This window comes from Bidens hawaiensis, unplaced genomic scaffold (genome assembly GCF_021521415.1).
Source record: "Bidens hawaiensis isolate Kalapana, Puna unplaced genomic scaffold, B.hawaiensis_p1.1 tig00013186_1, whole genome shotgun sequence".
NCBI classification, from domain to species: Eukaryota; Viridiplantae; Streptophyta; class Magnoliopsida; order Asterales; family Asteraceae; genus Bidens; species Bidens hawaiensis.
This window is the reverse complement of record NW_027492112.1, coordinates 376,744-389,658: the sequence shown is the minus strand read 5'-3', so window position 1 is coordinate 389,658 and position 12,915 is coordinate 376,744. Positions and strand designations below refer to the sequence as shown.

The 12,915-nt window shown below is 34.3% G+C and overlaps 1 protein-coding gene and 1 pseudogene across 2 annotated transcripts; both read left to right on the top strand.

Moving 5' to 3' along the window:
- Positions 1-559: 559 nt before the first annotated feature.
- LOC143543562 (clathrin interactor EPSIN 3-like) lies at positions 560-5,771 on the top strand. The gene is made up of 13 exons (XM_077035856.1): positions 560-705; positions 966-1,023; positions 1,595-1,646; positions 1,743-1,822; positions 1,910-1,988; positions 2,520-2,603; positions 2,688-2,833; positions 3,138-3,437; positions 3,532-3,627; positions 3,766-3,965; positions 4,055-4,230; positions 4,326-5,010; positions 5,090-5,771. Exons 2-13 carry the CDS (start codon positions 989-991, stop codon positions 5,434-5,436), a joined length of 2,280 nt encoding a protein of 759 aa, XP_076891971.1. The 5' UTR covers positions 560-705; positions 966-988; the 3' UTR covers positions 5,437-5,771.
- A 1,715-nt stretch (positions 5,772-7,486) lies between these two features.
- Positions 7,487-12,482, top strand: LOC143543553 (uncharacterized protein At3g49140-like; annotated as a pseudogene). Its single transcript, XR_013137090.1, has 12 exons — positions 7,487-7,669; positions 9,161-9,263; positions 9,331-9,562; positions 9,647-9,749; positions 9,844-9,908; positions 9,992-10,078; positions 10,162-10,260; positions 10,363-10,516; positions 11,194-11,280; positions 11,401-11,546; positions 11,632-11,727; positions 11,985-12,482. The product of XR_013137090.1 is annotated as an uncharacterized protein At3g49140-like (transcript).
- Positions 12,483-12,915: the final 433 nt, after the last annotated feature.

Genomic DNA, 12,915 nt, shown 5'->3' with positions numbered 1-12,915 from the left:
CAAGGAAGAAATTTGGTGTTTCATGTAACTCATGTTTGATTTTTGCCACTATCATTTAGTTTTGACGGCACATGGTGATCATGTGATACTAAGCAAATAGGTTGACATTCAATAGCTGGATCCTTAAATTGAAAGGGTTTAATCTCACCGTATTGTCATGCCTTCGGGCGAATATTCATAGACATTGATCTTAGTTGAGAGTTTTTCCCGAATCAAAAGCCGAGGGCATCCTAATTTAATAAATATAGTCAGCAGCACATTTAAATTTAAATGATCCATTTTACCGTATAAAAAAATACAATAATAATAATTAATAATTATTCTTATGATTATTATTCCAGAAGGGAAATGAAATGATAGCAGCCAGACACCAGCAAAGACTCGCTACATGCCACCTACAAACAAACTTATAAAAAAGAAAAACAAAATACAATTCAAGATTCATTCATATAATTAATAAATAAACCATTTTTATTTATTTTATATTAATAAAAAAGAATCATCAATTTCTTTCTTGAACAAAATCCCCAAATTTCTCCGTATAATTTCTTCTTCTGCTGACAGACAAAACCCACAACAAATCCTCCATCTTTTCTTCTTATTATTCATCTTCAATCTTCCATTCAACAACTCTTTTGAGTCCAATTTTGATCTGTTCCTTTGTTTGACCGATTTCCCAGATCCACCCACTTCAATTTTGACCAGGTTTGACCCAATTGATCCGCTAATTGTTTCGGATCTTGATTTGTTCTTTGAGTTTCTTTGCAAAATTAAACATTTTTGTGAAATGGGTTTTTGATTTTTTACTATCGTTGTAAAGAAATTAGTGATTTTTATTTATTTCTACTGTTAATTGTTAGGGTTTTGATTAAGATCATGAGAAATTGAGAGTGGGTATGGGGTTGGATCAATTATCATGATTGCTTGTATTTGAAGATTACATGAATATTATTTGATTGTTTCAGTTATAAAGTGTTTGCTGTGGACAATGAAGAAGGCCTTTGATCAAACTGTCAGGGATCTGTACGTATCGTATCGATTTGTTTTCCAATAAGTTTAATTAAGTTTGTAGAGCTCGCTCGTGTTTGTTCGTTTAGCTACCGAACAAACACGATTATTTAAATGAACAGAGTTTCTTGTTTGTGTTTGTTTGGTAGGAAAATGAACATGTTTGTGTTTGTTTATGTTCGTTAGTTAATATTTAAAACGATCATAAGCGTACACAAAATATATGTAGTTATGTACACAACTACACAAGCAAGCATAAGCTAAACTACTAAAGGTTCTTAAAATCTGGAAATCATATTGGTTTTAATTAGTATTAACAGTAACTAAATCTGAATGGATATGTAATAAACATAATTTAATGTGCATAAACAAAGGTAAATGAATGAACATAAAGGAACTTAAATGAAGAAGCATAAATGAACGAACGGGACACATGTAATCATGCTGTTTATTAGAGAAACGAGAAAATGTCACTAACGGTTCACTGAACGTTTTGTTCGTTTACAGGCATAACCTCAATGCCTCATTGTGCTTGGTTTTATATTTTTATAACTTTTTAGTTTTATAATAATTTTATTCAATGCAGTAAGAGAGGAGTTAACAAGAAAGTTCTTAAAGTTCCTTCAATAGAACAGAAGGTGGATCTTTTTCTTCTTTTTTCTCTTATAAATTATACTATACGCGGTTGAATTATATATTAATGCTTTGCTAATTTTTTATTAATGTTTTTCTAGGTTCTTGATGCTACTAGTAACGAGACGTGGGGTCCCCATGGATCACTTCTTGCTGATATTGCGATGGCTTCAAGAAACTAGTATGATATGTTCTTTTTTGTTAAAATATGGAGATTAAACTATCTTTTTTGGCCCGTAAATATTCATCTTTGCTTATGCATATGCAGTCATGAATACCAAATGATCATGTCAATTATTTGGAAGCGTGTGAATGATACTGGGAAAAATTGGCGCCATGTGTACAAGGTTTGGACTCTTCATATACGTAACTAAACCAAAATGTTGTTTTCTTTATGCTAGAGGCTGCAAAATTAGGGCTGTTCACGAGCTGATCCGAGTCAGGGCGAGCTCGGTTTCAGCACGGCTCGGATTTGAGCTAAACCGAGCCGAGCAAACCAAACCAAGGCAAGCTAATGAGCGAGCCACCCCTGCTTGGTCTTGGCTGGTTTACAAACCGAGTCAGCTTGGCTTGGTTCGGTTTCAAACGAGCTTTTCAAGTGAGCTTTTTCTGAGCAAGCTCTGAGCCACGAGTTGTTTGGACCGTACAGCTTGGCTTGGTTTCAAACACTTTTGGTTACTTCAGATATGAATCGCCTCTTAGACCTGCTTGATCGGTTCTCCCTTTTTGTACATCCGTTTGACCCAAATCATCTCATTCATAAGTAAATGGTTTGATTGGCACTACTATCTAAAGCTAATAGTGAATTTTCTTCCTATTGATGATCATTATCAAACATAAAATGTAATCCGTGTTTGACTTTTTTGCTTCTGCACCAGGGTTTGACTGTTCTTGAATACCTTGTAGCAAACGGGTCAGAGCGTGTCATAGATGAGATTAGGGAACATTCTTACCAAATAAAGGTATTATAACTTTTCTTTTAATAACTTTATCATTAGATTATCATTTACTATATTAATCGGTATGCATTTTCTTTTATATGGCAGTCACTGTCAGATTTTCAGTATCTTGATCATCACGGGAAAGATCAGGGGAACAATGTTAGAAAGAAGTCACAAAATCTTTTGAATCTGGTGAATGATAAAGAAAAAATACAGGAAGTTAGGCAGAAGGCTGCTGCCAACTGGGACAAGTGAGTCACTTAATGTTAATAGTAAAGACAAGACCCGAGAACTGACCCTAATGTTAATAATCGATTCGGGTCCTAGACGGGTTTTCCCGGTCCAAGAACCGATTGTTAGTATGCAACCCGTTTGTTTGATATGAGATGGTTTTTAATTATTATAACTAGAAATATAATAATTATAACCCTTGCTAGTTAACTATAAATGGGTTTCACAGGTTCAGCCGTTCAGGTGTGATGGTTCTCTCGGGTCTTACTCGGTTTACGCTCACCCCTAACGAGACATGTGATTTAAACTTAACTTCTTAATCAGGTTTCACAACACATCGGGAAGCTCGAAATACAGGCCTGGATCGTATCCTGGAGCAGGAGGTTATGATGATGATCGATTTGAAGGCCGTTATGGAAGTAGAGATGACTACCGAAACGGAAACGGGTACGGGCAAGAAAGAGACGGATATCGTTACGGTGAAGAACGTTACGGTCGGGACAGTTATGGTGATGATGATTACCGAGGTAGAAGAAGTGTTGATGGTGACAGTTATGGCCGAAGTAGAAGCGCTGATAGAGACAGAGAACGAGCTTATGGTGATGATCAATCTCATGATGGAAGGTAACATAGTTATTTATATATTAACAGCACTCTAAATTAGGCCAATATTTTAGTATAGTCAGTTATTGTATTATTTTATTTTTATTTTGAGCAGACAGTTTGAGCAAAAGTCTCCTGAACAAAATCTCGGTGTGCCTCCTAGTTATGAAGATGCTGTGGCTGACAGTCGTAGCCCCAATTATAATGAGAGGTATAAATTGAGGTGGCAGTTTTGACCCGTTTCCTTTTGAGCGGGTCAAAGTCAATGTTATTTAGTAATAGATCATCGGTGACGATGAGTAATTTAAATTTTGACTTATTATCTGACTCTCTCTTTCAACATTTGAAGGGATGCAGAGACGAAACCTGTATCTCCACCACCTGTAACTACTAGTCATGAAACTACAGTTCCTAGCGGCCCTCCGGCGGCTCCTGCAGTTGCTCCACCGCCAGTAGCTGCTGCACCAACTGTACCTGTTTCCGCCCCGAAAGATGAAACTAACGGGTTTGATGAATTTGATCCCCGTGGATCATTCGGTTCATTTCCAGGTAAAAAAAGCTATTTTTTTAGTTCCAGTTATAGCATTTTCTTTATGCTTAATGCATGAGTTTAAACTTATAATTGGCATGAAAAACAGCAGCCCCGGCCCCACCAACATCGGGCAGTACTGAAACTGATCTGTTCGGTTCTTCATCAGACCCATTCTCTTTGAATTCATTGGCTCTCGTTCCTGTTACACTTCCAACTTCTGAACCTGATGCTCCTGGTCAAACCTTTGTGGCTGTGTCATCAGCATCCAGTGGCCCTGCCCAGGTGAGCTTCACAAACAGTCACAGATATACCTAAAACACCCTTTTTAGTTCTTCTCAATATTGCTTGAATACTTCTTTGTTGTGTTCTTTATGCAGTCATTTGATGATCCATTTGGTGACGGCCCGTTTAGAGCTGCCCCATCTACAAACGGGTTTTCAGCCCCACCCCAGTCAACAACTACTGTCAGTGTTGAACCGCCACAATCAACCGCCCCAACAGCAGACCCAGTGAATAATACTGGGCATGGCGGGTATGACCCGACTACCGATTTTCTTGCAGATCTTCTCCCGTCATCTGGACCTTCACAGATGGGTTTTCAAGCTCCTCCGGCCCAACTCCCATCACAAGCAAGTTTCCCGGGTCAACAGAACCAGACCTCATTTCAGTCAACTTTCCCTGGTCAACAAGGCGGTCAACCCATGCCACAGCCGGGCTTTCCACCTCAAGGTGGTCAATTTATGTCACAGCCTGGTTTTCCACCTCAAGGTGGTCAATATATGCCACAGCCCGGATATCCATCTCAAATGGGCCCCGGTTATCCTGGTTCCAATGGTCAACCTGTATATCAGGGTTCTTCAACTCCGGTTGCACATGTGGCTCCTCAACCTACCACCACTTCAACTCTCTATCAACAGCCACCGGTTCAATCTGGGCCTGCCCTAAACGCCTTAACCGGTGCTCTGGTATTAGCTTCTCAAGAACCCGCCAAATTCGAGACTAAATCCACCGTTTGGGCTGATACGTTGAACCGCGGGCTAGTGAATCTGAATATAGCTGGATGTAAGTTGCTTTGTGGTTTATTCAAATTTATATATTCTTTTCACATTGATAATACTAACCAATGTTTTTACATGTGCAGCTAAAACAAACCCGTTATCTGACATCGGGGTCGACTTTGAAGCCTTGAACAGGAAGGATAAAAGAATGGAGAAACCAAGTGCAACCGCGGTTACATCTAACACAACCATGGGTAAGGCCATGGGCTCTGGTTCGGGAATTGGACGAGCTGGTGTGGGCGCACTCAGGCCACAATCGAACCCCATGATGGGTCCCAGCATGGCTGGGCCCGGTGCAGCGCCAGGCTATGGAGCCATGAACCAGCCCATGGGCCAATTCCAGATGCAACAACCTGGAACTTACAACCCGATGATGGGTCGTGGCGGTGGTTATGGTTATGGTCAACAGCCGTATGGTGGTTACAGATAAAAGTCTTTCTGGTCAACGTTGTGGTAGGAACCGAATAGAAGGGGAGAAGAGTGATCTTACACAGATATGTACAAAGGCATGATTCAACCGCGTATTATTTTGGGCCGAAAGATTTATTGTGACGATATACTTCACTTTAATGTATGATTGTATGGTGTAATATTGATGTGGTTTTGATGTTGTAGGTGTTGTGAAATGTGAAGTTTGTATACAATGGAGGACATGACCAGTCTCAGGTTGCCTTATAGAACAGTTTTGTGTTATGTTGATTGTTGGAACATGTATTGTTTGTTAATAAGTATAATGGAGGACTCACTTTTGTTTTTGTTATTTGTTGGTTTATCAGATTATCATTTTTAAGTTGGTTAAGAAGTTTATATTTTCTTGATATTTTTATTTGACTGGTGGTGAAGGCAACAACTTTTTACCATTGTGATTTTACCTATGAGTTTATGTCACATATGCATACCTTTCAAGATATGATAACTATGAGTCTGTGATCACCTAGTCGGGAGTCAGATGGGCGTCGGAGCCCTGTGTTTGTAAGAAACAGATGGGGGGTAGGAATCGATATCCATAGCCACGAATACTGATGGGGTTGAGATTGGGCCGGGTTCACTTCTATTAACTCTTTTATATGACATTGAGATGAAAATTGTAAAAACGCGTATTTTTAGTAAGAATATAACGTTGGAGATAAAATAAGTGTTTTTAAAGGATAAGTGAAAACATTGGTATTTTATTTTTTTGCATTGGATATGATCCTAACAAAAATCTTTATGTATTCACTTGGTATATTTTAATGTGATGTATCTTTCAGATCATACATCTAGAGTGAAATGTTATCATGTTATGCTTGGCTAGTCAAGCTTGTTTTGTATATGTATTTGTATCACACTTATTTTGAACTATGCGTGTGAGAAGATTTTGTAATCATCAACTTAAAGCATAATCAATAGAGGTGTTTTATCACGTTCGATATCTACATAAAGTATATGGAAAGGAGAGAAAGAGTGATGGCCTGACGGACATATGTATTGGAATATAGTATTTAAGGTTTTAGTGTAAGTATTTTATGTTAAAGTTTTTAAGGTGAAACATAGAAACATATCATTTATTGATAAAATCAATTAATTGTGTTGCAAGCTCTTGTTTTTGTGAAAAAGATTCAGTCTAATTTTTATTTTTCAAAGTTCCTCCACTTATAAAAAGTTCACATAAAAATTACTTTTTGTATAATAAATCCATAAATTTGTTTAATTTGTACGAAGTAAACTAACTTTCTATACTTTCAAAAAACCCAGTGACTTAAATATATTAAAACTATATTAATGCTTTTTTTTTCTGGGAAAAATTACGGGTTCTAGTTTTTATATATACTAGGGGATAAACTAACTTCATGTACTTTCTACAAACTCAATGACTTTAATATATCAAACTTTCATTTTACTTTTATGTAAAACTGCAATTTATAGAAAAAAAATTGTATATGTTTACTATATAGGGTGTATGAAAACAAATTACCAGTGGGTGGACCTAGGGTACAAGTTTTGTATTTTTGTAGTTAATATTTTTTTATTTAATTTATTATTATTATTATTATTATTATATTCTTTTAATTTGACATTTGCCTTATCTTTCCCTAATCTTTGTCGTTATTTTACGCATGTTTTGTTTACTTGACGTTGTGTGTCTACAATTGTCTTATTCATCATAATATAATACATCACTATCATAAATAACAGAAGCTCATCCACACTACGCGCCTGAACCCCGTAAAACGTGGGTTAACCGAATCCATAATTACTTAATTAGCATCAATGGCACTATTGTTAATATTTTTTATTTGATAAAACTTTATATAGAAATCAATAACTATACACTTTTCTTATAGAAAAAAAAAACAAATTCTTGATCCAAAACAATAACATGGATCAAAAGATGAGTACTTGTGCAGATAGAGTTGCACAATTGTACATCAATCAAAATGGGCCTTTACTTTAGTCACTCAACTCAAGTAGATTAATAATAATAAGAGCTGCACTGCACACACAGGCTTGACAACGACTTGTTTCTTTTCATCTCTCTCTACACCAACAAAATCCCTCTTTCTTCTGCACCTTTTAATCATGAAATTTGCTGCAAGATTCAACCTTTAACATTTATTAACAAAACCCATATCAGTCAATCAATTAACTCATGGTGATTGCAGTACCTCACTTTGTTTCCATTGGTAACTCCAATAAACATTCCAAGACTCTTGATTTATTGTTGTATGTATATATGTATATATTCTTGATTGTTTGTTTTCTGCATGTGTGTGATCAATTGCTTTGCTTGCATAACAAAAAGCTGATTGCTTGAGTCTGATTTTGATTCCCAAATTGGTTTTGTGTGATACCCTTTTGATCAATTGGATCATACAACTAATTCAATAAATGCAGAGGGTTACTGATTATTTGTTTAATTTATCAAATCTTGTGTTTTATGAAACCCTAATTGATTTGTTGGGTCAAGTTGTTTAATTTATGTGATAAAGATAACAAATTTGTTGAAAAAGGGTGCTCTCATTTGATGATTTGTAAAAAAGCTTCCAACTTTATGAAGATCAAGAAAATGATTCTTGATGTCACATTATTATGCTTGATTTTCAAATTTGGTTGATTTTAAGGTCCATGGTGCATCGATAACTCAAAGAAATGATTCAAGACTTTAAATTTATTGTTTTGTATATATTCTTGATTGTTTTCTGCATGTATGTAATCAAATGGTTTGCTTGCATAACAAAAGGTCAATGATTGAGTTTGGTTTGGGTTCCCAAATTGGTTTTTGTGTGATACCCTTTTGACCAATTAGATCATACAAGTAATACAAGAAATGCAGAGGGTTATTGATCATTTGTTTAATTTGTCAATTTGATCAATTTGCTTATTCCAAGAATGCAGAGTACTTGTGTTTATATGTAATACAGAGGAAACCTTAATTGATTTGCTGGGTCAAGTTGTTTTATCTATGTGATAAAAGAAAACAAATTTGTAAGAAAAAGGGTATTCTTATTTTATGACTAGAACAAAGCTTCCAGTTTATGAAGATCAAGAAAATCTGGTGTTGAATGATTTGTACAAAAAGCAAAATAATTCAATTTTTTTTAATCTTGAAAAACTTTAAAATAAAAGGAAATGGTTGAAATGCAATGTTTCTGTTTTTAACGGTCTAAAATATTTATGCAGCATTCATTTATATATAGACCTAAATCTTCGCAAATCATTTGTAGGGTATATTTCCTACACATAACTTACTTATGTGTAGGTAAATGTTGAAATAAACATAGGAACAAATTAGTTTAATTGTTTTTTTATATACATAACGTAGACATTTGTTTGTAGGAAGTGAAAGTTTTTAAAAAAATATGAACCACTGATAGAAAAAAATAAACGATTTAAATTTGTGCTTTTTGTTCTTGCAGTAATTTAGTGTTTTGTGATGAACCTCTCCACTATGACAGTATCCAAAAAAGAAATATGTTAAGTTGTATATTCTGTTGAATTTAAGTAACCATTGCTAAAATTGTGAATTTGTGTGGTAAATGTTGATACTTTGCTTCTATTAGTACTTGCTTTTGTCAGTCCACCCAACTTACATAACGTAATAAGCTAGAATAGGGTTTATATGATTCTTGATGTCACATTATTGTGCTTAGTTTTAAAAGTTGGTTGATTTTTAGGTCCATGGTGCGGATCTTGTCATTCTGAAGCCATTGGTTGCTCCACATCATATGGAGTCACTTGTAACAACTGGATGAGATCTTCGGATAATTCAGAATCAAGGTATAATCCAAATCGGTTAAATGGATTAAATGTATATCAACTAAATCGGTTACATATTTTTACACAGATTTAAATGCAAGAATCCATTTCTCGGGGACACTCAAATTAAATGGTGGCCTACGGGTCGAAAAAATTGTCTGCCAACAGTTTCAGTTGCTGCAGATTATCCAGATTCTGTCCCGGAATCTTCTAATTATGTTCCAAATAATGGATATCATCAACTTGAAGAAATTAAAAATTCGAAAAGAGTTCGTGAAACTAAACTGACGGGTGCAGAGATCGCAAAGACAACTATTGAGGTTCTTTTCTTTAAATCCTTCACAACGGTTTAATAAAATATCAAATAAACAGTCTCAAATTATGGTCTGGTTTTGTTGTTTTAGGCTAACAATCGTGCATTGGTGATATTTCCTGGTACGGTGCACTCTGAACCACATTAACATATCTCATGGGTGGAATATCCGTATGTGATCGATGATGGTGGAGGTTTGGTTTCTCACTGTTATTTCTTGGAATTATATTTTTCCACAAATTATTATATAGTAAGTTTTTCATTTTTGTTTTCTTTTGTTTTTGTTAGATTTATATTTCAGGGTCCCTGATGATGCAAACATTATGCAAGATCCTGAAGCAAGTAACCCGGTGGTAAGACATAAGATTAGTCAAACTCTCAGTCAACTTTTTATATGTTTTAAACTTTTAATATATAACTTATTGCATATTTGCAGAATGTTCTGATTGGAATGGATCTTCCACTGTTGGAAAATAAGCAGTTATCTGTTCCTGATATTTCTTTCTTTGAAGATTATTATGAGGTAACGAGTCAACCATATTATGGTTATGCTACCGGTTTTATACACAATTTTGTATAATTATTAGTTATTATTGTTTGTATTAGGATGACATGCCCGATATGCCGGGTGGCTTTATAGAATGGGGTGTACCGATTGATTCTGCTGGGTCCCACCCCATTTATTTTGCCAAGTGTTTGACAAAGGTGATAAAATATAACTTGATTCAATAAATTATATATTTAAAATTTTTTATTTTATTTTAGTTTATTTTATTTTATATATATATATATCTACCTGTTTTGTAGGCTGCTAATATTGAATATTCTAAAAAGATGGATCATCCGTCAAACGGGGTTTCGGTTTTGGGATGTTTAAGTCCTGCTTATGTCGATGAAGAATTATATCTAAGGCGGTTATTCAGTATTGAAGACGGTGACAGCTATGACCAAAATTGGAAAGGTTTTGACTTTAAAGATTATTGCCCTTTTTATAATGATCAGTTAGGGGTTAGATAATCATTTTTAGATAATCAGTTTCATACAAGCTACAACAAGAACTGATACTGATTATCTACTAGGTGTGTGCATAGGTCGGTTTTGGGCCCAAACAGAACCAAAAACCAAAAATTCTGTTTTTGAGTTTCTTAAAACCATTCAATTTCGGTTTTTTTTTTGTTTTGCTATTTGGGCTTGAAATTTTTGGCCAAAAAATTGGTCCAAAATAATGAAATTGGGCCTAAAATTTTTTGTTATAATGTAATTGATTTTTATACGCTTAGGCTAAAATATTTTGAGTTGCGTTATTAAAAATATTTGGGTTACATAATTTATTTATAAATTACTAAACATACAAAATTAAAATAAAAATCCAAAAATTCGGTTTGGTTTCAATTACACGCAAAAGCAACCCGAAAATTCGGGTTTTAGGAAAACATAAAACTAAACTGTTGGTTTTTGTTTGGGTTCGGTTGTTACGGTTACAGATCGGGTTGTTCGGTTTTATGCACACACTTATAACATCTACAAGAAAATAAATTTATTTAATTTGAGAGACGTTTATTTCCATTTCAAAAATTCCACTTAAAAAAACGTCTTTTTGATATTTATCTTAAAATTTTCTAATATTCCAATTTGCAGAAGAAGACACAAACTACAGTGCATCAATTTTTTACAGATTGGAAATTATGAGAGTAGAGTTGTTCTCCGTCTATGGTGTTCAGGCAAGTATACGTTTTTTTCCATGAAACGATACATTTTTGGTCTAAAATATTCCATGGTTTTGTCACTATTGAGTGGTATTTTTTTATTTTTATTGCAACTATTTTTATTTGTTTGTACAGTCAGTAATAAATTTGCAAGATTTCAGAGACGCCGAGCCAGATATTCTTGTACACTCGATTCCCGATATCATTGCACACTTTGATGACGATACAATGGATTTTAATCTTGCTCTTAAATCTTTATGCAAAAAGAATGGATTTTATGTTGAGGTATGCACTTATTTAGTTGTCAATTATAATATATATTTTTAGTAAACTATTTATTTAATATAGAGTATTTTTTTTTACTTCACAGGAAGCGAATATAATCGGTGTTGATAGTCTTGGCATGGATGTTAGGGTTTTCACCGGGCTTGAAGTCCGAACGCATCGTTTTCCCTTCAAGATTCGGGTAATTATTTCCACATTATAAAAATGCGATTAGTTTAGATTGTATTTGGTTTAGTTTTAAAGTATGTTATATTGTTTTTCTTACATGCAATGATAAGAAAATGAAAGTAAATTACAATTTGGTGCAATAAACCAAAACAGTATTATGTCCATGGTAATAAAAATTTATAAATACAGATTGTGACTAAAAGTTGAAAGTAAGTTGCATTTAAACATGTTCATGTAATTAAATGTTATTTTTGTGTTTAATTTTTGCAGGCGACAACAGAAACAGCGGCAGAAAAACAGATCCAACAGCTTTTGTTTCCAAGAGCAAGGCGCAAGCGTCTAAGCAGGACTCGAACTGTTGCAACTTAGCGTTGGTTGGTTTATTATGGGAGTGGGAGGTCAAAATGCATAATGTGAAATGCTTGTTATTAAACCTTGTATTTTAGGTTGAGTTTTTTTTACTTGAATAAGTCTTAGTTGATAGGCTGACTTATAGTTTGGTATTCTCTTTTTTCTTTTAAGAAAATAATGCAAGTATTTTATATCTCTAATAAAAATTTCACATGTGTTGATGTGATGTCCACTTTGATTCCTTAGTTCATTGATTAAAATATAATATAAACAAAGTGCTATTGGTGGTGTTCAACTTCAAAATTAAAAGTCATCTTGAAGATCAAATCATTTTGATTTTTGTATCATGCCCTTTGAAATTGCTTCTTTATGTGGATTTATTAATCCATTCAACAGAATCAGCTGAATTTGTTATTTGTGTAGATGAGTTATCGGTTTATGAACTCTCTAACTTATTTAACTTTGTATCGAGTCATATCGTGTTTGTAGGTCGTGTCATAATAAGAGTTATAACAGTGAATTGAATGATGTACCATCAACCATAATTCATTAGCATCTAAGCTGATGTTTGAGATTCCTTATTTTACCTCCTTATAACTTTCCATTAAGTTAATAAGTTACAAAAGTGTAACTTATAGAACTTTTCCTCTCGTGATATAAGTAATCCCAAACACCAAATTACTTTTCATAAAGTTAATAAGGTATAAGTTGGTAAAAATTGGCAATCCCAAACACCCCCTAACATGACTTAGTGTAATATAATGCAACTCTTTAAAAAATGCAACAACACGTTGCTAGAATTATTGCATGAACTGCTTCCTCGTGTAAATGCACATTTTGGTGTAGGGTC

Coding starts and splice junctions, on each gene's coding strand:
- LOC143543562 (XM_077035856.1), top strand. CDS start 989: ATGAAGAAGGCCTTTGATCAAACTGTCAGGGATCT. Junction 1,823..1,909: donor GCGATGGCTTCAAGAAACTA/GTATGATATGTT, acceptor ATGCATATGCAG/TCATGAATACCAAATGATCA. Junction 3,438..3,531: donor GATCAATCTCATGATGGAAG/GTAACATAGTTA, acceptor TATTTTGAGCAG/ACAGTTTGAGCAAAAGTCTC.